The following is a 23,230-nucleotide window of genomic DNA, read 5'->3' on the forward strand; positions in this document are numbered from 1 at the left end:
CTTATAGATCTCAAATGTTTCACACGCAAATTGAATTTAAAAGTATGGTTTAATGGTAATGATTGTATATCTGGAACACAGGGATATAGGCTTAAAAAACCCAGTGTCTTTAACCCTCCTTTGAACAACTTAATAAGAGTGTTTGAAAAAGTATGTGAGAAGGATATAAGGCAGGTATACAAACAAAAGAACAGAAAATATGTTAGTAATTTGACTAAAGTACAGGAAGAATTGTTAATGGATTTGGCCAGGGACACTAGCATCCATATAATGAAGCCAGATAAGGGTAGCGGAGTGGTCATCATGGACAAAGGGAATTACTTAAATGGAATGAATGTCCTATTAATGGATGGAACATATGTGGAAGCATCACTAAATGAGATTCACATATATAAAAAATAGATTTATTTTTGGAGGATATGTTATATCAGAGACAAATAAATGAAGATGAATTTAGGTATATAATGAACAAACACCCCATGGTGCCTAATATATTTGAGATACCCAAGATCCATAAAGGGCTAAATGACCCAAAGTTTAGAGCAGTAGTTGATGGAAAACTATCAAAAACTTGCTTCATTAGTAAATTTTTGGATGTGAATTTACAAAAAGGACTAACGGCATTTCCTTACATTATTAGAGATTCGTAGCAATTTTTGGAAAGGTTAGACAGGATGGTAGTAGATGAAAACATAATATTGGTTACCATAGATGTCTTTAACCTTTTTTCTGTTATACCCCATGAGGAGTGTTTGGAATGACTTGAAATTCAGTTAATAAAGACTGGCCTATATGACCAAGATCAAATAAATAAATATGTAGCCCTAAAGGAAGTAGTGTTAAAAAATAACTACATTTATTTTGAAGGACAATATTACAAGCAACTAACAGGAATTGCAATAGGGGCAGCTTGTGCCCCCATGTTTGCTAAATATGTCATGTCCCATTGGGAACAGGAGTTCATTATGCAAGGGATTTATTCTTCCAAGATTAATTATTACACTAGGTTTCTGGATGACCTATTTTTTGTGTTTAAGGGGACTGAGTTTAAACTCAATCAATTTTTTGAGTACATTAATAAGTCAGTGGATTTCTTAAAGTTCACCTATACTTATAGTAGGGCACATATTTCTTGCCTAGATGTAGATTTGAGATTAAATGTAGAAGAGAAAAAGTTGGTGTCAGCTATTTTTAGGAAGCCCACCTTTTCAAATTCGGATTTGGAATTCGACAGCTGGCACCCGTGCCATCATAAAAAGTCGATAGTTAAGGGGCAGATGGTCTGGGCTGCTAGGATGGTGAGTTCCAATACTGAATGGATGTGGATGAGATACAGTTCATTATGCAGCTCTTCTGCATGAGAGGGTATCCACAGGAATTATTGAACCAAATTAGTGAGGAAGTTATACATAAGCGTAAGTAAGGCATATATAAACCCATTTTGGCAGGTGGACATGGAACTAGTGTAATGTCCCATAATACTGGAGAGGTTAGATTAACTCATGATTATGGTTTGAGTTTTATTACTACATTTAATCAGGATGCAAATGAAGTTTCGGAAATAATTAAAAAAGTGGGAAATTCTAAAATATGATTCAAATGTAGGGCAAAGGGTGGGTAATCTACCCAAAATAGTATACAGAGAGGATAGATCTTTTAAGAATATTTTAGAAACAAGTGGAAAGGAAAGCAATAGTTACAATAACAGAATAAAAGGACATTTTAACTGTAGGATGTGTACATTTTTCCCTCACATATTAGAAACAGGTGATTGTTTTAAGTTAAATGGGATACCTATATTTATTAATGGGCATTGCAATTGTTGTAGTTCCAATGTGGTGTATGTAGCGAAGTGTCAAAATTGTCCTATATTTTATATAGGGAAAACCAGCAGGTTTTTTTAAGAATAGAATTGAAGAACACATTTTGGATACTAAACACGGTAGGATGACTAATGCGTTAAGCAGGCATGTTAAAGAACACACAGATCATGTGTTTAAGTTTCTAGTAATACAACAAATTATTAAAGATTCTCAGGGGAAAAATATGGACATACATCTGGATTTAAGTGAGTTTAAACGACAGTTGTGATTAAATGCAACTGAATATCCAGGTATCAGTGAGGCTACAGCCATTTCATGTGTTTTAAAACTGAAAAATATTTTAGGGTAATGTTTTTATATTTTAATACATTTATAAGTGTATGTTTAATATTTTTTACTTAGTGTATAAAGTGTGGTTTCAATGTTTTACTATTCAATTGAATTTAATGCATAATTGTAGTGTAAGCAATTGAATGATTGATTAATTGATGTGTTATTTAAAGGCTGGGTGGGTTTGATAATGTTGTTCTGAGGAAGTCCCTATGAAGTGGGAAGAAAGTGCTTAACTTGGTCATTAAAGCTGTGTTCCTTCAGTGCTGTGCTGAACTTTGTTTGGCTGAAGCAATTGTTTCTTTTAAAATGATACTTCAGTTGTCCAAGCCCATTGATGTTATGCAAGATTCTCCTCACTCCCTAACTGCCCCAAATGGCAAATGGACATACTGATTCAAAGACAGCTCTAAGACTAATTAGGCATTAAAAAGGGAAAGGCTTCAAGGACACCCTTTACTTTTCAGTGTGGAATGTAACAAAAGGCTTTCTGCACCCTTGGGCTTACAATTCAGGGATCCCTCTAGTAGACAGCTACAAGAAAAAGTGTCTTCCAAAATAAGATTAAGTTCACATGCACTAAGAGGTAGTATCAGGATGGGGATGAATAACAGACAAAAGACTGAAGGCCATTTGTTCTGCAGAATAGGAGACAGACATTCCCAGGCTAGGTGAGACTCCTTATAATCCATATGTTCCTGCCCGAGAGTGCCTATCAGCCATACATTCCCTAATGAGTGTCAGGTCAGGTAGCACAGAATGGGATACCTTATTGGTCCTCGGTGGTGGCCTACCCTCTCCTCTTGGGCATACACCCTCATCCCCTCTTGATGGCTACTCTGAGCCTGAAATCACTGCCTCTTGAGCAGAAGTATCCTTCCACATACTATTTTATCCTCATCTGCATAGTGTGAAGGCACCCAGGATGGGTGAGACAGCAACGACCACTCAGTCTCTTCCTTTGTGGTAATTTCCTATGGTACCAAAGATTGTAATAAAACTCATGTCACCTACAGCATAGACAGGGCTTTACTCCTTTATGCCAGAGAGTTGTCTGGTTTTGAGGAATTCTTTATACAGACCAACAGGCAAAGGTCCCCCGCAAACTGGGGCAGTCTCTATTCTCGAGAAGGCTGGACAGCATCAACTGATGTTGTAGAGGACTGGACCTTGCACAGTTATCTGAAATAAAGTCTCAGTAGTGAAGCTCTACCCCACCCCACCATGAAGATCTTTCTTTTGCCATAATGATCTCGGGGCCAATCATGGAGAGTACATGGCATTAGATCTGTCTGTTACTCATGTACTGCATCTGTTTGTTCTTAATGTATCATATCTTCCATTTTGAATCTTAATTTTTATAGTGTTTATAGAGCAAAAGGTAGCTGTTTCAAATAGAAAGAATATAGTCAATTTTCATATTAGCTCCTGCTAAATTTTAAGCAAGCAATATTGCTTGACAGGGTTAGGAATTACATGGAAATAAAAGACCACCAATGGGTGTTGTGCTGACTGACTACACAGATGGACAGCCTCCCTATCCCCTGGGTGGTCCATTACCCAACCACCCTGGTGGGTGTTACTGTGCTTAGAAAAATGGGCTACCAATTAGACTGTGTTTTATTATTATTATTATTTTATACAAATTTTTATATTTTTGATGTGTAGTTGCTGTAGGGTATGCAATTGCTGTTGGGGGAAGTATTTTACATCCAAAATACATTACGTAAGCACTTAATGTCCACATTCACACACACACACACACACACACACACACACACACACACACACACACACACACACACACACACACACACACACCTGCCCATCAACTGCAGCCATCCTCTTGACTGTGTACACCTCAGATATCTTACTGTGGTCAAATAAATAAAGAAATACACAAATAATTAGACATATACAGTGCAAACTATCACAGCTCCCCCACCTACACCCTTCCTCCACTCACATATGTATCCATGTAACTGCTGGTGCTGCAGTTACTTGCCTTAGTTCTGTTCATTTCCTCTCACTAATTGCAGCTTCTTAAGAGGGCCAATTAGTAGGCAAAAGGGAATGTAAGAAGTTGTTAATTGTTGTTCCTGCCGTTTCTTTAGTTGTGTTTTTTTCTTTTCTTTTTTCTTCTGTTTTGTTAATGAATGTGGTAGCCATTTTGTGGGTCCATGATTCCCCATGGCTTAATATGTTGCTGTGTAGCCAAAGGCTTCTTTTTATCATGCTTTCCTCACACATTTATACTCTGTTGGAGAACATTTCTTCTCCAGTAAGGTTTTGTTTCATGTTTTGCCCATTCTCTAAAGTTTTATAATTCCTGTTGGTTGCTTGTTCATTCACATATGAAGGCCACTTCTTATTTTATAGGATCATAGGTGTTTACTAGGCTAGCAACCACATGAGCCTTTTTAAGTTTAGCTATGCATCCAAAATCTCCTACAAGTTCTCATACCCTTGATAAGTGTAAGCATCAGCCTGGGAAATGAAACATTTACAAGCAGTAGCCTGGAAGATTAACCATTTACAGGCTGCCTGTGTCCATTAGAGACATAGGTGCCAAACCAGGGATGAATTTACTGTTCCAAATCTAACTGTCCAAGTTACACATGAATTGGGTTAGGGAGGAACACTGTTTCACATAGTTGGGGAGCCTGCTCTAGAGAATGGGATAGTCTCTGGGATATATACCTGTCTCTCCAGCAAGTCCTATTTATATCACAGGCAAGGTTTAAGTCTATAGAATGGGTAATTCTGTTGCTGCTTGTTTTGCAGATATGTAGGAGATCCATCAGAGTGGGGGTCTGACAATCCCTTGCATGCCAGGCAGAGGTCTCCACTCAACAGTCTGTAGGAAACAATATAGGGATAAGGCCTGAAGACAGTCTGCATAGGACATGTTACTTATGCCCTATATTCTTTTAGTGAGGAACCTTGGTGGATGTGCCTTGTTAGGTATATGCCAAAGGGGGTACTGTACTCAATGATAGGTCTGATGAATGCTGAATACAGTGGAACAATGACTTCCTTGAACCTAAATGCCATAACTTTATTTATAAGTTGCACAACATAGAATGATTTTCTCACTATTGTAGACACATGGTGGTCAAAGATTAGATTACTGGTCTATGTGTGTCTCCAAGTCCCTGACTATTGGGTAAACTCTTAGAGGTGTGTTGTCAATATGACAGTTAGCCGGGGTAGATGACTTCCCAAAGGATACTATTATGCATTCCTTGGTATTCCGTTTTAGTCCAGGGCTTTGACACAAGTTATTTGTCTGTGTCAGAGCTTCCTGGAGGACATATGTGTCAGTGGGAATTTCTATGACTGCTCCTAATTTGCAATCATCTGCAAATTTAGTCAGTCAGAGGCCATTGACATTGGCTTTGATTTTCTGAGAAGTAAATGTCAAGAAGGAGTAGTCCCAGGACCAATCACTGAGGAACTCTGCTGTGACTGGCTTCTTTGTAGAGGTACACTCCCCACTTCTAACTTCCTGGGTCCTGTCTGTGAGCCAGCTGGCTGTCCACTGGGTAGAATAAGTACTTATACCTAAATTCTTAATTGTTGTGCTTCCTAAGTGGGTGGTGTCTGCCTTAAATGTTAGCAAGGACAAGACACATTCAGTGAATACTAAGCAGGGGGTGCACAGCAGGCAGAAAAGGTCACATGACCTACAGGTCAGACTTTTTAAATTATTTATTTATTTTTATTTTACATTTGTTTACTGGGTAGCCCATTTTCAGCTGAGGCCCGGGGAGAAAAGCTCCAAAGATAGTTACATATATAGTAGATAGATTATACAAGCAAGATATAAACATTTAAAAGGTAGATATGAACATTTAATACTCATTATAAAATAAAACATGGCGAAATTAGATAATACAAATAGCAATATACCTAAACATTATTATCAATTTATACACATATAACATAACATAATACTATGAAAAAAATCCTTTACTATATGGCAACCTTGTTGTATAGTGGGAAGTGAAATGAGAAAGAGGAGTTTAGCCAGGTGTAATACAAAGAGCCAGTTATTAAGGAAGTGTTGTCTGAGTAGTTGTTTAAACATGAAGTTGGTGGAGGTAGTGAGTATGTAGTGTGGGACTGAATTCCAGATTTTTGCAATGTGATTAGCAAATAGAGACTCACCAAATGAGATGTAAGATTTGTGTGTTTGCAGAAGTAGTTTGTTGGATGTTCAGAGTGCACGTGATGTGTGGTAGGGTTGGACAAGATTTATTAGTGATGGAAGGGCATCTGGTTGGTTGAAAAATGATGTTATGAGCAATTGTCAGTTGATTAAGTGTTAGAAGATGTGGCAGCTCAAGCCAATGAAGACTTCTAAGGGCAGTGCAGTGGTGAACTCTATGAGAGAGGGTAGCAGCAAAACGAACATTTTTGTGGTCACAAGTCTCTAGTTTGGAAAGGTCAGATTTTCTAAGGTTGGTGAAAAGGGGGAGGCATAAAGAAGTGTGGACAGAAGGTAGGTTCTGGCTAGGACCAGTTGGGAGTGAGGGGTGAGGAATGATCTGGATCTATATAGGCAGCCAAGTTTTAATATGTATTTTCTTGACTGTTAAGGCAATGTGTTTGTTAAATCTTAAAGGAATACATGCCCAAGTGTATATGGATTTATTTCCAGGATATACCATGACTTCACATGCAAACTACATCAATGCTTCTACCTCATGAGCCTACCAGTTACTAGTTCACTTTTATTTTTATCTTACATTTGATTTCTGGGGTGGTACTTCCAACACTGAGTAATCACACCTCCTGCAAATTAAAAATTATCAATAATGATTTGACATGTACACTGCTAACAAGCAATATTCAAGTACATGCTTACCTGACTCGCAGAGAACTCCAACAGTCTGGGTGATGCAGCTAATAACCTAGAGAGTGTTGGTGAGAGGGTATCTATGACATGAAAAGGGCTGCTTCATAGACAAGCTAATAGACTAAGAATGCTTCTGTTACATCTACTATTGGGCACCCTTCCTGATGGGTCCTAAGCAGTAAATCACCAAAGATGAAAGAAGAGCCCAAGGATAAAAGCTCAGAAGGCTGATGCTACAAAACAGATGAACCATGCAAAGTCAGACACTCCTGGATTTCTGGTTAAGACAATAATTCTTGGTGTATTTAGGTAGCAGTGGTCAGTGGATATTGCCCAGATGTCTGAAATGGAGATATTACTCAGGCAAGAATTGGTAGGAACTATGGCTTGTAGTAGAATGCTCTCTTACTGCAGCATTTCCCCTCAAACAGTGAGCTGCCCAATACAAACGATAATATGGTAAGTAATTGCATGGAAGAGCTTAGTAGTTAATTGTGAATACTTTCTTCCCAGGAGCAATGACAATAAACAGCTGTTCAGTCTTTCTAACCACATGAAATCTGTTTCGTGTAAAGTTTGAGTGGACAGTGCATGTCCAGGGTGAGAAGGGCTTTTTCATCCCTAGTTTTAAATGCTCAGATATGGGAAACAGTGTTGACACAAGAGCTACTTTCAACATGATGGTTGCTAAGGTACACCTTCAGTAGTACTCTCATCCTCAGCTGAATATGAGTGTGAAGGCTGCCAGCCTAGCCAGATAGAATTTTGTAGATAATTCTATGTCATTGTAAATATTAATATAATCCACAGATTTTTTTACAAATGTAAGAAAATTAAATGTAAGAAAGCTGTGTTTTATGCTGAACTTCAAAAATGTAACCACAGTGCACCCTGCTGGAAGAAAGCTAAGTAAAGAATTACAACTGTGTCTGATCTCACGCTTGGAGACAGGATGTCTGGGCTAGCAAATTCTTTCTACTGTTATTAAGACAGAGATAATTGCTAGATTTTACTTGTAAAAGTGTCTTGCATTGCTGTGACTTCCTTAAAGTATGTGTGTGTCAGCTACTTGGGCAGGGACACGAAGCACTAGTTAGACAGAGAGGGTGCTGGAGGTTTTACCTTGACCATTAGACTGAGATCTGGACCCTATAGCTGTGCTAGTGGGGAGTCTTAGTGGGGATTTGGAGAGAAAGGGAGAAACAATTCCCTGACTGACTGTGATCTCTGTGTGCTCTAAAGGTAAATTGTACTTTACTTTGTGTGTACTTGTTATCCCCCCAATGTGCATGCCCCTCACTGGTGCTAATGGTGAGGATTGAGGCTCCTTGATTAATGGGCTAGTGCGTGGGCATCACAATGAGTGCTCAACTGATCTCTTTACTAATCAAGGTACAGCTCATATCTTGTGAAAATGTCAGGCCACTTCATAAACGAAATTTGAAGGAGGATACTTTCAATGTCTGGCCTCTGTATTTACAGTCTCACTCTGTCCCGGGATTATACAAAGGGCTCTCCTGCTAGCCTTTGTAATGACTACTCTCTACAGCCACCTGTTCCTCACAGTTCTCTCCACATTTAAGGGGGGAATTTTCTATCACAAAGGATAGAATCAAGCTCCAATGTGTGAATGTGGTAGGAAAGAACTGGGGAGTGCCCCCTAGTCTGGTGTGTGAATTCACTATATCAGACAACAAGAAACACAGACTTCTCACAGCCTGGGAGCTAGGAAAAAAATTCTTAAATTATTAATATCACAAGAAACACATTTCAAATAGTTGTTCATTGATGGATTCCTTAGAAGTGAGATCTATAATATTCACTCAAATATCTTCTAAAACTGCTAAATAACAATGACTCAGTCACTGATAAAGAAGACAGAGCCTACATTGTTAAAAAAATGTGAACAAGCTGCTGAAGGTAAACAAGTGACTCATGAAGTCTGGTGGATTCTTATAGATAGCCCTTCTGTGGCAGCCCCTCGCCCACTCTACCCAATCTCCAGACATTCCAGACTTCCTTGAAATCATCCAGTGAGCTACACACCACTATATATTCTGCCATTTTGTTTAATCAATCAATATGCAAAAAAAATGTGCTTCTTAAAAAAATCTGAACTTTTTTTATGTGCTAGCATCAGAAGTCAAAAGTAAACTATTTAGGTATATTTATTTTCATGTGAATAAGAAAAGCTCAGTGCAACAAAATAAGCAGTAAGCACAGCTGCATACATTTATAAAAAATGCAGTCCAATTTTCCTAAAAACATTAAAAAAATTGTTGTTATATGTTTTCTTTTATGACACAAAACAATTAAGATACAATACTCCGAAGCATACAGTGTATGAGCACACAGGTGCATGTCAGATCGAGTTTTCAGAAACTCAAAATTCATACAGTTAAGACCTTATGATTCAGTTTCTGAAAACATGAACATAACTCTCCCACACACACACAAAAATCTACCTTTTTAATGTTTTTGCAGGGGGCAGTCCCCCTGCACCCTACACACCCCCTGCAAATTATACCTACCAACAGTGAGATCACACTGTAGTGAGGAAAATGGTAGATTTCTCAATCCGCACTGTACCGTGATCTCCATTCAAAACTCTGAGTTTTAAAAACGTGATCATATAGTCTGAACCATATGAATATCGAGTTTCTGAAAACCTGATCAGCTGAAAGGGATCCAAGCACACATAACAGATGTTAGCATGACAAAGGTAGGGATACAGTCTGAAAAGGTGCACAGAGTGAAAACTGAGAAATTGAATTTTTTTAAACAATTTTAATAAATCTACTAACTGAAACTGCAGGACATTCTTCTTGCTACATTTAGTGTCATGCTAATGAAACCATGACAAATAGAAAAAAATGATTTGTGATTTTTATAAGACAAGAACGCTCACCTTATCGAACATCTCAAATAGCTTTGCACTGGGCTGGTGGATGGTGCAGATGATTGTTCGCCCACCCTGGGCAAGGGATTTCATGAGCGAGACCACCTGGAAGCAAGAGGCACTGTCCAAGCCACTGTGTGATGTAGAAATCAGAGAAAAGAAAGATAAATTTACAGTGCATTGGATTAAGGGAATGAAAAAAGAAATATCTTTAAAAGTATCACTTCCAGTCCTAAACTATGTGTAACCATATTAAAGCACCACAGCTCAAACAAACCATGTATGGATTCATTCATGTATGGATTCCCTAACTGCTGGGGTGCAACACCCCCTGTTTTGTGACTTCTTCATTTTAAAGACAAGTCTTCCAGTACTTTGTTCAACTATATGCAATAATAATAACAATAATAACAACCAAAAGCTAAACAGTTAAAAAACAAAAGCTAGCTACACAAATAAATACACCCACACTATGAAAGTTAATGTTCATGACTGACATACAGAACAATTACTATTAAACCTACAAGACTGCCAAGAACCACACAGAATCTGGAGGCACTGCTGAGTTCAACACATCCTCATCACATCTTGCATACTGATAAGAAGATTCCCAGATGTCTTGTACAGTACTTCCTTTGCTACCTGGCATGAAACAATACTTCTGTCAATGTTACAACCTCATTCCTTTACCTGGTTGGTTCATCAAAGAACATGACTGGTGGGTTATTGACCAGCTCCAATGCAATGGCCAGCCTCTTGCGTTGACCACCTGACAATGAAAGAGTCTGAGTGCGAGCACATTCTAGAAGTCCCAGTGCTGTTAAAATCTCCTCAACCTGTGGAACGAGAAACAGAGGATAAGCATTTTAAAAGGACATGCAGTATGAAGCAAGCACATGGTATACACAGGTGGGGGAGATACATATGCAGAAACAGATTGTGGCATTTGAGCAATGTCAGCTACAAGCAGCAACCTAGTACTTCGCATGGTCAGCTGGGTAACTAATGTAGCTCTGAACAGATCATTACAGAGGAATTCAGGCTACTGCACTGATGATATGGATATGAATTTAGAAATATAACCCAGGAGAAATAAAAGCTCAAAAAATATTAACAGTTCTTGTTTCATAATTTGTTATTAAATAGATCTAAACAAGAGCAGGGAAAGGTAGTATTCTTAAAACACTTGAGGCATGCATTTAATTCCCTTTGGAAGGATATATATTAAGCACCTTTCGTAGAGTAGAAATATCCATCACAGAGACAATACTTTGAATGCTGTTTTGAATAAAACCCACTATTCAAAATGGCTCTCAAAACTAACTAAGCCTCCACAACACCCAAGCATGGGGCTTGATCAATGCCTATTTGGTTTCGACTAGGTATATATCATCTCTCTGCTGGTCTCTCCTTAACCCTAAACTCCCCTCTCTCTCCCTAAGCATAAAACTCCTCTCCTACTCCATAACCCTAAAACTCCCTTCCCATTCCTTAACCCTAAAATTCCTCTCCTACTCCATAACCCTAAAATTCCCTTCCTATTCCTTAACCCTAAATCTCCTCTCCTGCTCCCTAACCCTATAACTCCCCTCCCGCTTCTTACACCTACATCCCCTTCATGACTGCTGTTCTAATCTACACTCCTCCCCATGGTTGCACTTACGTCACTCAAACTCAAATGATGTGTTTGGGTATGACTAGCAGCCTATATGAGCTACAAGATGCTTCAGTCCCTGGCTTCAAGGCAGGGCTCTTCTAGCTCTTGAGACGTGAGCTCTTGTGGTAGAACTCCAGATTTCATCTCATGAAAATGGAATTTCATTTTTTTTTAACCATAAATCAGTGTTACTGTTTATGAAACATTTGTTGGGTTGGTTTACAATTCTGATGTGTTGGTTTTGTGCCAATTTATAGTTATTCACAACTGGTACAGTCTAGCCGACTGCAAAAGTGGTTTAGATCTGTAGACTTTGCAAATTATATTTTGAATTACAACTACTGTACATTTAAAAATATTAGCAATCACTTTACATGTTCGATTTTCTTTTTCATTAGTTATTTTTTTAAGTTTAAGGTAATAACCTTATCTTTGCTTACTTTAGAACAGGGACGTATGCATTTGTAGAACAGGGACATAAGGAGTTCTGCGTGTATGACACATGCACACACAAACAGACAGACACACACAAAAAGCACTTTTTTAAATTTATGTTGGCCTCATTTCTATTTCACTTCTAAACTTGTGAGTAAGGTATAAAGCAAAAAATGCTTTTTAGAGTATGTTGAGAATCTGAACAGAATTACGTTTGAACTACTAGCTTACTGCTTCTTACAGACCTGAAGTTACCTCAGTTAGAAATGACACACATTGGTACATATTTTCTCAGTGTCCTTGGGCAAAATAAATGAAGCTATAATTGTCTGTTACTGTTAATTACACATCCTACTGACACTTGCCTGGCACTCTCTTTGAAGCTCAGGGCTAATAGCTGAGGCAGAAAAGCACAGATACTTGGTTATATAATTGGGACAACATGAAAGAAAAGTACAGTTGTGTACAGTTACCATAAATGCAGATGTTCGAGTGTATTCACTGTTGCAGTCATCACACTTGGTTTATCTGCCCGCAGGTAGCCCTCAGTCGGCCTGAATACCAGAGACTTAATATTTCTGTGTCAGATGCTGTTGCTTCTTCCATGACGTCAGGTCGTCAGGGGTATAAAAACAGGCATTCAACGCCATTACATCAGTTTTTCTTGCCCCAAATGTCAGAAGCCCACATATAGGGATCTAGTATATGGTGGGGAAAACAGCACCAGTAAAAAGTAAATACCAATACCAGTAGGAATAGCCATAGAGAGGAGAGATAAAGAGATAGAAAAAAACAGGGGGCTGGAGGGAGGGAAACCAGGACTGCAACAGTGAATACACTCGAACATCTACATTTATGGCAAGTGTACACAACTGTACTATGTTCTTCATCTTTCACTGTTGCAGTCATCGCAGGTTGATTCCCAAAGCTGAGGAAAGGTGGAGGCAGTCAAGAAGAGTTAAGGCTGGCTAGTAGGCCTTGCAAGACTGCTGTAGCAAATCCTGCTCTGGATTTGGAAAAGATAGGCAGATGGTAATGCTGGTGAAGGTGTGTACAGAACTCCAGGTAGCAGCTTCCAGTATGTCCCTTGTAGGGACTTCCCTGAGAAATGCTGTAGAGGTAGCTGTAACTCTTGTGGAATGTGTTCTGACCCCCTGAGGGGTTGGTTTTCCATGGTGCTTGCAGCAGAAATGGATGCAGTGTGCTATCCATTTGGAAATGGTTTATTTTGAAATGGCCTTGCCCTCTGCCCCTGTTGCAAAGCTGACTAGCAGCTGGTCAGATTTTCTGAAAGGCATAGTCCTATCAAGGTAGAACCTGAGCTGTCTGTGCACATCCAAAGAGTGCAGGATTCTTTCCCCTTTATTTTGAGGATTAGGGAAGAAGGTTGGCAAATGGATGGATTGGTTGAGAGCCACACTGAACACCACTTTAGGCATAAAGGAAGGGTTAGTTCTGAGGGAAACCCTGTCAGCATGGAAAATAACGAAGGGTTCCACAGCCATCAGTGCTTGTAACTCAGACACTCTTTTAGCTAAAGAGATAGCTAGAATCAAGGCTATTTTCCAAGAGAGGAATTTTAACTGTGCTGAAACAGCAGATTCAAAAGGGGGAAGTGTGAGCTTTTCCAGAACAAAGTTAAGGTTCCAAGCAGGGGTGGGTGCTCTTCTTGGTGGCCTTAAGTTGTTTGGCCCTCTCAGGAACTGTTTGATGAGAGGGTGAGAGAATAGAGGTGGCTCAGTATTTTAATGAGCCGAAATGGCAGAGGCATGGATCTTAATGGAGGAGAAGGATAGGCCTCTGTGTAGTAGTTCTGCTAGGTAATCCAGGATTAGAGGTAAGGAGGGCAGTGTTGTGTCCTTTCCTTTAGAATTAATCCAAGAACAACACCTTTTCCACTTTTCAGCATAGGATTTCCTAATACTGGGCCTTCTGGCTTCAAGGATGATGTCCAGCACCTGCTTGCTTAGGGTTGCTGGTGGGGTATTTAAGGAATAAGCCAGGCTGAAAGATTTAGGGTTTGCTATTGTGGATGCAAAATCCGTCCCTCTTGCTGAGAAAGCAGGGTTGGGGCCTGGTGTAGGTGTCAGGGTGGCACCATTGTCAGGCTGCACAGGAGTGGGTACTAATGCTGGTGTGGCCAGTCCAGGGCAATCAGAATTGTCCTTGGCCTGTCTTGTTTTATCTTGAGTAATACTCTTGAGATAAGGGGCAGAGGGGGAAAGGCATAGATTGAGAGGTTTTCCCATTGAAAGGGTAGGGCATCCACCTTTCAGGTCCTGCTGTGAGGGTTCCTGGTGCAGAATTTGCTTAACTGGTGGTTGTTGGGGGAGGCAAATAGATCCACCTCTGGGGTCTCCATTTCTGGATCAGAAGGTTGAATGTGCTGGGCTCCAATTTCCACTTGTGTGGGTCTAGGCTATTTCTGCTTAAGTCATCTGCCAGTAAATTTTGTTTGCCTAGCAGGAATTGAGCTTGTAGATGAACTTGGTTGTGTTCCATAGGGCCATGGCTGACCTGCAGAGTGGGTAAGAATGGGTTCTCCCCTGCTTGTTGATGTATCACATAACTGTGGTGTTGTCTGTTTTTATCAGCAGTTGTCCTGGAAAGAGTAGGTATCTGAAAGCTGTCAGGGCATTCTGTACAGCTAGCATCTCTTTTTGATTGATGTGCAGGAGAATTTTCCTTGGGCTCCAGTGGCCCTGAATACATTTGTCTGCCATGTGAGCCCCCCATGCATAATCTGATGCATCTGTGGTTAGGGTCTGGGTGGCATGGGGTTGAGTAAAATGCAGTCCCTTGTTGTGGTTGCATGTTTCTGCCCACCAAAGGAACTCTGTCCTTAGACAAGGTATGATAGGAATGACTGTTTCCAGGTCCTGAGAATGTTGGCACCAAATACTTTTTAAGTACCATTGAAGTTTCCTCATATGCAGTTTTGCATATGGAATTAGCAGAATACATGAGGCCATGAACCCTAGGGCTTGCAGTACTTTTCTTGCACGTAGCTGAGTTCTGGTGGCCATTTGTTTGAAGTAGTCTGCCAGATAGACCTGTTTTTCTGAAGTGAGGAATGCCATCTGGGAAGATGTGTCCAAGCTTGCTCCCAGGAATACAATCTTTTGACTGGGTACCAGTTGTGATTTATTTTCATTGATGGTGTACCCCAATGAAGTTAGAAGGCTTTTTACAAATGTCAGGTGCTGAAGCAGCAGCTCCTGACTGTCCGCCTGAATCAGGCAGTCATCCAAGTATGGGTAAATTTGGATATTTCTCTGCCTGCAGTATGCAATGGCTGGAGCCAGGCATTTTATGAATACCCTGGGCATAGTAGATAAGCCAAAGGGAAGTGCAGAGAACTGATAATGCATAGACCCTGCCCTGAAACGTAGATATTTCTGCATGACTCCCTTATGGGGATGTGCAGATAGGCTTCTTTTAAGTCTAGGGTGACTAACCAGGCATCCTTGGCTAACATAGGGAGAAGCTGTTGCAGGGTAAGTATCTTGAATTTTAGTACCACCAGGAAGGTGTTGAAAATTGAAAGATCCAGGATTGGGCACCAAGAGCCCTCTTTCCTGGGTACCACGAATAGTCTGGAGTAGAATCCTTGACCCCTCTGTTCTACTGGAACAGGCTGAATAGCTCTGATATTGAGCTCAAAAGCCTTTGCCCACTGGTTTGGAGGAAGGTCTGGAAACCCACTTGGGGTTGGCAGTGACTGGAAATAAAATTTGTACACCTGGGTTACAATGTTGAGGACCCATCGGTACTGAGTGATGGACATCCAGTTTTTTGCATGAAGGGCAAGTTTTCCTCCTAGGGACACAAGCAATTGGGCAGGGCTGGGAAGTAGAGTTGAGAAGTCATTGTGTACTTTTTCCATAAGGAAGTGGCTTACCACTCCCTGCTCTAGGGGTGGAGGCGCTCCAATACTTAGATCTCTGCATACCTTGAGACTGTAGTCTGGGTGGTTTGTTTCCCCTGGGTCTTGTTTTGGAAGGCCTAGAGGGGGTTGGAAAGGACGAGTGTTTTGAAGGGCAATGCCTACTAAATCTAGGTGTTTGCACTTGTAGGATTTCTTTACTAGTTTACATAGATTTAGCCTTTTCTTCCATCTTTTTAAGAACTTCTTCTGCTTTGGTGCCAAACAAATGGTCCTTATTTAAAGGAGCGTCTAGTAATTTAGATGTGACATGATCTGACAAGGCCTGCTCCTTCAGCCAAGCATGTCTTCTCAGTACAGAGCCAGTGACTGCTGCCCTGCAAGATGCTTACAGGGCATCAAAGCCACACTGCAAAGTATGCTTATTAACTTGGTTTGCAGAGTGCATAAGCTGCTGTAATTCTTTATTTTCTGCACAATCTGGAAAAATTACCACTTTTTGTTTAATAAGTTCCATATTATGTTGCTGGTATTTAAGCATGTGAAACTGGCAATTCAATGCCCTGATAGCAAGAGTTGCAGAGGTATATACCTTCTTACCCCATCCGTCCAAAGCTCTGGAATCTCTGTCCGAAGGGGTAGGATTTTCGGCTGTAATAGCCTTAATACCTTTAGGTCCCTGGGAAATGATCTCTGGATCAGCAGTAGGATTCTTGAAAAGAAACTTGTGAGGATCAGGTACTCTGTAGTACCTGTCTGATTTTCTAGGGGCCAGAGAGTGCCTGGAGTAAGACAGAATTCCATGAAAACATCATCCACAATATCCAGGACAGGGGATATAGCTAAAGGCCTGTGCTGAGGCAACTCTAAAAATTCTGAGTTGCTTTTTGGACTGAGGATAGTCTAGGCATTCCCAATGAAAATGCTCTCTTAAAGTATGCAAGGTTTCACCAAAAGAGATATACTCTGGAGGGGAGGCAGAGGGAATGGATTCCTCTGCATCTGAATCCTCATAGACAGATAAGAGCATGTCTTCATAATCAGAAAGGTCAGAGTCATCAGACTCCAGGTCTGTAGAACCTGAAGGGGAATAGAGTCTTTGTCTCTTAGCTTGGGAAGGCTAGCCTCCCCTAATCAGCGTAATAAGGTCTTCAGCCATTCTAAACATTAGTTTTTTTTGGCATGGGTGCCTGAGCATGCACTTTGGTCGTCAGTTTTCTAGGCATAGTGCATACTCTGGGCCTAAGAAATTCTGTAGTTTTGGTTAAAAAAGAAGTTGTCGGTTTGATTCGAACATCGGTAGGATGAAAAACTCCCTCAGAAGCCGGTGCCTGCACAGCGGCTCCATACCCATCTAAGGTAGAGACATCCGCAGGTTCCATAGTCGAAGAAGCATCTCGCAGCATACCAGACTCCGAATGGGTCTCAGTAGAGGCCTGCGAATCTCTAGTAGTGGGTATCAGGGGCTGTGAAAGCACCTCACTGAGTACTGGCAGACTGGCGACTAGCTTATCGGAGGCGTCATAGGCAGTTTTGGACCTATGCTGTCTGTCTCTGTCTTTATCCTTACATTTTTTCAGAAGATCGGTAGTCGGATGGCTTAATGAAGCCATTTCGGAGTACGGAGATCAAGAATGAAAGTATTTAGCTACAAAAATAACTCAATGACGAATAGTTCGGGCGTTGAATAAGGCACAAAACTGACAGCGAGGGATGTCGTGATCTGGGCCTAGACAGGTGACGTAGTAAGAATGAAAATCTCTATGAAATATTTGCTTTCCACAAGCATGACAATTGTTAATTTTTTCTGAAATCGGTTAGAGTAAGAAAATACTTATCTTTGAAGACTTCAAGTCTGAAGAATTGGTTCTGCGAAAGACTGATGTAATGGTGTCATGGAAGAAGCGACAGCATCTGATGCAGAAATCCGAAGACTCTGGTATTCAGGCCGGCTGAGGGCCACCTGCAGGTAGATAACCCAAATGTGATGACTGCAACAGTGAAACACGAAGAACATCAAGGGCTTAAGACTTGGAGGAGGGTGGGGAAGAACTCCCAGGCCAACCATCTCTGTGCCAGAAACAGGTCCCATCTTAGCTGAGAAGGGTCTTTAGTGTTCAGAGCTGGGTTGGAAGGGTGCACTCATTTTAGAATTCTCAACTGCCAAGCTCATATGTTAAAATTTATGCTTGCCTCCTTTAAGAACATGAGTAATATTATGGCATCTGTTTCCTCTTCTGAGGAAAAATCAGCCTTGTGGAATTTAATTGCTTCTGTGGCTACTCAGTTTTTGAAATGTGCTTATGATTCAGGTTTGTTTGGTTGTGTTCTCAAAACCTTCCAGATGATGTCAAAAATGAAATTTTGAATTATCTCATAGGAAGATAATTCATTTTGGGACATCTGCTGCAGTGGTCCTTAAAAAGTATGACGAGAAAGGTAGGCTAATTCAAGGGATCTCTCAAATTTTCAGCCTACCTTCTTCAAGTTTGCCAAGGGGTTTAATGCTATCTCTGCAGCTTTCCTTAAGAAGCAAAATAAATAGACCTAGCAAGCTGCTGGTGAGCAAACATTTAAAAAAACAATGGAAGGGGCCTCAAAAAAGAAAGGAGGAACCTCCCTGAAGAAAACACAGTCTAGTAAATCTAAATTACTATATACAAGACTCCCTTCTACCCTCCCATTCTGGCAAACCCTTAATCTTTCTAGAAAGTCTGAAACTCCATTTCTTTCTTTTTCATCAGACAGTTTCAGACAGAAAGGTTCTGAAAGTGATCCATCATGGTTACAGATGGTAGGGGGAGTCTCTCCCTCCTTTTCAATGGATTTCCCCTCCATCTGCCAGAACAAACACCTCTTTTCCCTTCTGTCATTCAGCATCTGGTCAGCTAGGACAAGGGTTTTATTCAAGAATGTTTCTGGTGTCAAAAAAAGAGAATTCTTAGACACCAGTTCTGGATCTTTCCTTTCTTAATCTGTTTGTGGTAGTGCCCAAGTTCAACATGATATCCCTTGACAAACTGCTACTCCTTATTTCTCATTTGAGTTTTCCGCTGACCTTAGATTTAAAAGATCTATAGCAACACATTCCTATAGATTTACACTGTAGATGCTTCTTAAGGTTTTCTGTGTCTACATCACATTTTCAGTTCTTTGCATTATCCGTTTGGTCTAGCCACTGTTCCACAAATATACCCAAAATGTCTAGATCCTGTGATAATCAACTGTAGATTGCAAGGTATTCACGTGTTTCCTTGTTTAAATGATTTGCTTATCTTTACAGTGTTAGGAATCTCACACCAAAGCTAGGAATTTCCTACACAGATTGGGGTTTCAGGAGAACATACTAAAGTCTTGTCCAACTCCTTAGCACATGATTGTTTTTGTAGAATGTCTCCTGGACACCTCACATCAAACAGCTTCTCTTCCACAGGAAAAAGCAGACATCTATCTAAATCTGTTCCTGGATTTTTTTCTACTCAGACTACTGTTTCTGCGAGAGAATTTTCCAGGATGTTAGATCTCCTGGCCTCTATGATGTTTATGATTCATCTTGCAAGAAAATCCACAGGTATGTGAAATTTGCATGGTCCCAACATCAACATCCCCTTAGGGATTCCCTTATCTCTTTGCATATACTCTGATATCAGTCCCTGATAGGGGCAGCAGTCTCTAGCCTGCAGTTCAAATGTCTTCTTGCCCTCTTCCCATTCTATTACTTTCCCCTCTCTAGTTATTTGTTCCTAATACCTTGGTTACTTTGCTAGTTTTCTTCAGTAAATTCCACCCCCTCGTTCATGCTCATTCTCTGTACCTTTAATTGTAGTCATCCCTATTAGCAGAATTTCCTTTCTCCACTTTCACATTGTACTAGTTCTTAGGATACTTTCTGCTTCTTTATGAATACAATACTCTGTATGACTGTTGTTATTCTCCTAAAGAATCTGCATCCAAAATCCAACTATCTCCTTATTTCTTGAATTTCTCCCTGGTTCATTATCCCTTTCCACTTTAAATTATAGATTTCTATTTGTGTTATGTACATGAGCCTTAACTGTATAGGGAGTGCTTATTTGGCTTGCTGGCTGTACTCTACTTGAATATTATTGATATCTGTCTGCATTTTATTTTGAATTGAAGTTTTTCATTTAAGGTTGGGTTACTTTGGTTTGTATCTTACTCTTGTATTACATTTGCTTTGTTTTAAATTTTGTGTTCTGTTGGGGTTTTAAGAGGTCTTGTCTAGGGTCAATTAGAAAACTTAGCAAAGAATTCCTTTGCAAATAGTGAACAACATCAGCTAATCAGAGGGAGGAGTTGAGAAACAGCATTCCTCATTTAGCTAGAAATATCTATATATAGCTGGAGTGCTTGTCTGGCTTGCTTGCTGTACTCTGCCTAAATATTGCTGATCTCTGTCTGCATTGGTGGCTTTTGAGTTGCCTGCACCTACTATAAATCTGATTTTGGACATTCACCCCAGTCCCATCTCATCAGCTCATTCTACTGGGTACAGAGAGATCATTTGGGAAGGCTCAACCCCTTAGTTTCTTAACCTTGAATTATCTTCTGTTTTCTTCCTTCCCACTTATCTTAAAAATGTGCATGTCATTCAGCTGCTTTTACTGTAGCTGCATTTCTTCCTACTTCATTACTTTGTTTTGCCTTTTCTGCTTGTTCTTAAAAGTGTTCAATTGCATTTATTCTACTGCATTTATTACAGCTTGTTAGTAGCCTGTTTAAACTGTATGGGTTATTCTATGCCTCTTAGATTTGGTTTAAGCACTTGAACTTCAGGCCACTTTGTTGACATTAAGAAGGTTTGTAGTCTACACTCTTGTGGGAGGAGAGGTAGCTTACATCCTTCTAAGTTGGGAATTGCTGGTTGAAGGCTTAGTCTGTCTGTTATCCTAAAAGTGCCTTAGTTCTGATTTAAGCGCTTGGGCTCCAGGCCAGTTATTTTCATTTACAAGTTTGTGGTCTACACTCTTGTGGGAGGAGAGGGTACCCTCTGCTTTCTGAGCTGGGAGTTGCTGGTTGAAGGCTTACTCTTCCTGCTTACTTGAACTGCTTTTTTCTGAACTTGTTGCATTTTGTTTGCTGTAGCATAGAGCAGATTTAGACCTGCTGAATCAAGTCCTGCTTACTGTTACTGGGCTCACTTTTGAACTTTTTTATCAGTTAATTTGTTTAAATCACTTTGCTCTCACTTGCTATATATGCATCTAGTTTGTGCGGGTTTGCACTTGTTTTATCAAAGCTCCACAGAGTTTGGTGACCAGCTACTGCTCTGTTGTATTTATCTGATCAATCCAAGCCATCTGCTGATCTCTGCAAAGCCTAAGCAGAATTTTTCACTGTATATTGCACTTTTGAACTGCATTTTTACCACATCACTGCTAATTTAAACTGTTTTTTTTCCCAAAATTGTTGCACTTTGTTTGCTGTACCATAGACTAGATTCAGACCTGCTGACTCTAGTTCTGTTTGTATAATTTGAGCACTAAACCAGACCAGGCCATCTTTTGTTGGAGAGGGTTCCACAACACCCTAATAGCAGGAGTGTGCAGTTAGAACTCATCTGATTGAAGGTTGCTGGAACAGGGCTCAATTTTGAGCTTTTTTATTGGTTAATTTAATCAAATCAGTTTGTTCTTGTTTGCCACATAAGCACAGCATTTACGCAGGTTTGTGCTTGTTTGCGCATCACGCACTGCCAACCAGTGGTGGGCATTATTGGTGGTTATAGTGCATTCACAGACCCTGGGAACTATAGACCCATTAGCCTGATCAGCCTTATCTGCAAGGCCATGGAACGAACCATCACAGACCTTATTAACAAAAGATATAAGAAATCTCCAAATGCTCGACCACACCCAGTTTGGCTTTGTCAAGGGGAGATCATGCCTGTTAAACTTGGTGGCCTTCTTTGAGATAGTCACCAAAGCCCTAGATGAAGACAAATCTGTGCATATGGCCTACCTAGACTTAGCCAAAGCCTTTGACACAATCCCTGACTCAGGCATCATTGATAAACTCACCCAGCTGGGTATCAACCCATATACTGTCAGGTGGGTTACAAACTGTCTCACTGATAGAACTCACATAGTCAAAATAGGGGGCTCCACCTCCTCCAGCAGACCTGTAACCAGTGGTGTTCCACAGGGATCAGTTCTGGGACCCCTACTGTTTGGAAGCTACTTCTCCAAAGTACAGGCTAAAACTAAAGGACTGTGGCTGACAAAGTTTGCTGATGACTGCAAACTGGAAGCAATCATTGAAATCCCTAGTGATGTCAACATCCTTCAAGAAGATCTTACACAGACTAATGACTGGTGACAAAGTCATGGTCTTAAATATAATGGCAAAAAAATGAATTATCATCTCCTTCAGCAAGGGTAATGTACATGCAAAATACCACATCAACAGCAATACCTTAAGCACACAGTCAGTGGTGAGAGAATAGGGCACACAGGTCAACAGCAACCTTAAATTTGATCACCAAGTCTCCACAGTGGTAAGAAGGGCATTTTATATTGGTCATTTCATAAGTAAGGGCATTTCCTCCAGAAAAAGAGGTTATAACCCACCTGTACACTTCCCTCATCAGGCCAATAATAAAATACAGTGTTCTCTTTGGTATGTTCCTTTCTAAACACCTGCAACAACTGGAGAGATCACAAAGATTCCTTAAAAAATTTTCAGGATCTTCAAGATCTGTCGTATGAGGACAGACTGAAATAATTGTCACTTTACTCTGTGTCATATAGACCACTCAGAGGTGACCTGTGCATTGCATATAGAGCAATCTCTGACCCAGCTTTAATGGAAATGCTGCACATTCGCAAGTCAAATGGCATACTGGTCACTCACTCAAAGGACCTTAACCTGGTAAGTGACATCAAAAGAACTTGCTGGAGAGACAGATTTCTCTCGCAGAGATTGCCCCACCTTTGGAACAAGCTTCTTATTCATGTTAAATAAAGCCCCTTGTTGGCCCTATTTAAGTGTAATTTGGATGACTGGATGGGTAACTGGAAATTCACCCCGGGGGTTTTACCTGTATCCCTCTTGGACAGGGGCAATAGGTGCAGATTTTAGTGTCTGCTTGAACCAGACACCCTTAGGAAAATGGTTGAACTTGGCTAGGTTTGCAAGGGCCGTTAGCCTAATAACCTCCTATGATCCCATGAACCAACATTTACATTCGAATCAGGTAATCCTAAACCACCTTGTTCTATTGGAAGGATCAACTTATCCCACTTGACCCTTGCCCTCTTCCACCTCCCAGATAAATTCCTTCAACTATCTGTTAATTATTGTCTACAACTTCTCTGAC

At 40.4% G+C, this 23,230-nt stretch overlaps 1 protein-coding gene across 1 annotated transcript in view; it reads right to left on the bottom strand.

Moving 5' to 3' along the window:
* The window catches only part of ABCG4 (ATP binding cassette subfamily G member 4), a 682,517-nt gene that overhangs the window by 166,569 nt on the left and 492,718 nt on the right, over positions 1-23,230 (bottom strand). Inside the window, exons 6-7 of the mRNA XM_044080863.1 lie at positions 10,604-10,749; positions 9,923-10,046 (exon numbers count right to left, since the gene is read on the bottom strand). Coding sequence (XP_043936798.1) covers positions 9,923-10,046; positions 10,604-10,749 — 270 coding nt within the window. The remainder of the gene's footprint in view (positions 1-9,922; positions 10,047-10,603; positions 10,750-23,230) is intronic.

This window comes from Protopterus annectens, chromosome 8.part0 (genome assembly GCF_019279795.1).
Source record: "Protopterus annectens isolate FY-2018-M chromosome 8.part0, PAN1.0, whole genome shotgun sequence".
Lineage (NCBI taxonomy): Eukaryota > Metazoa > Chordata > Ceratodontiformes > Protopteridae > Protopterus > Protopterus annectens.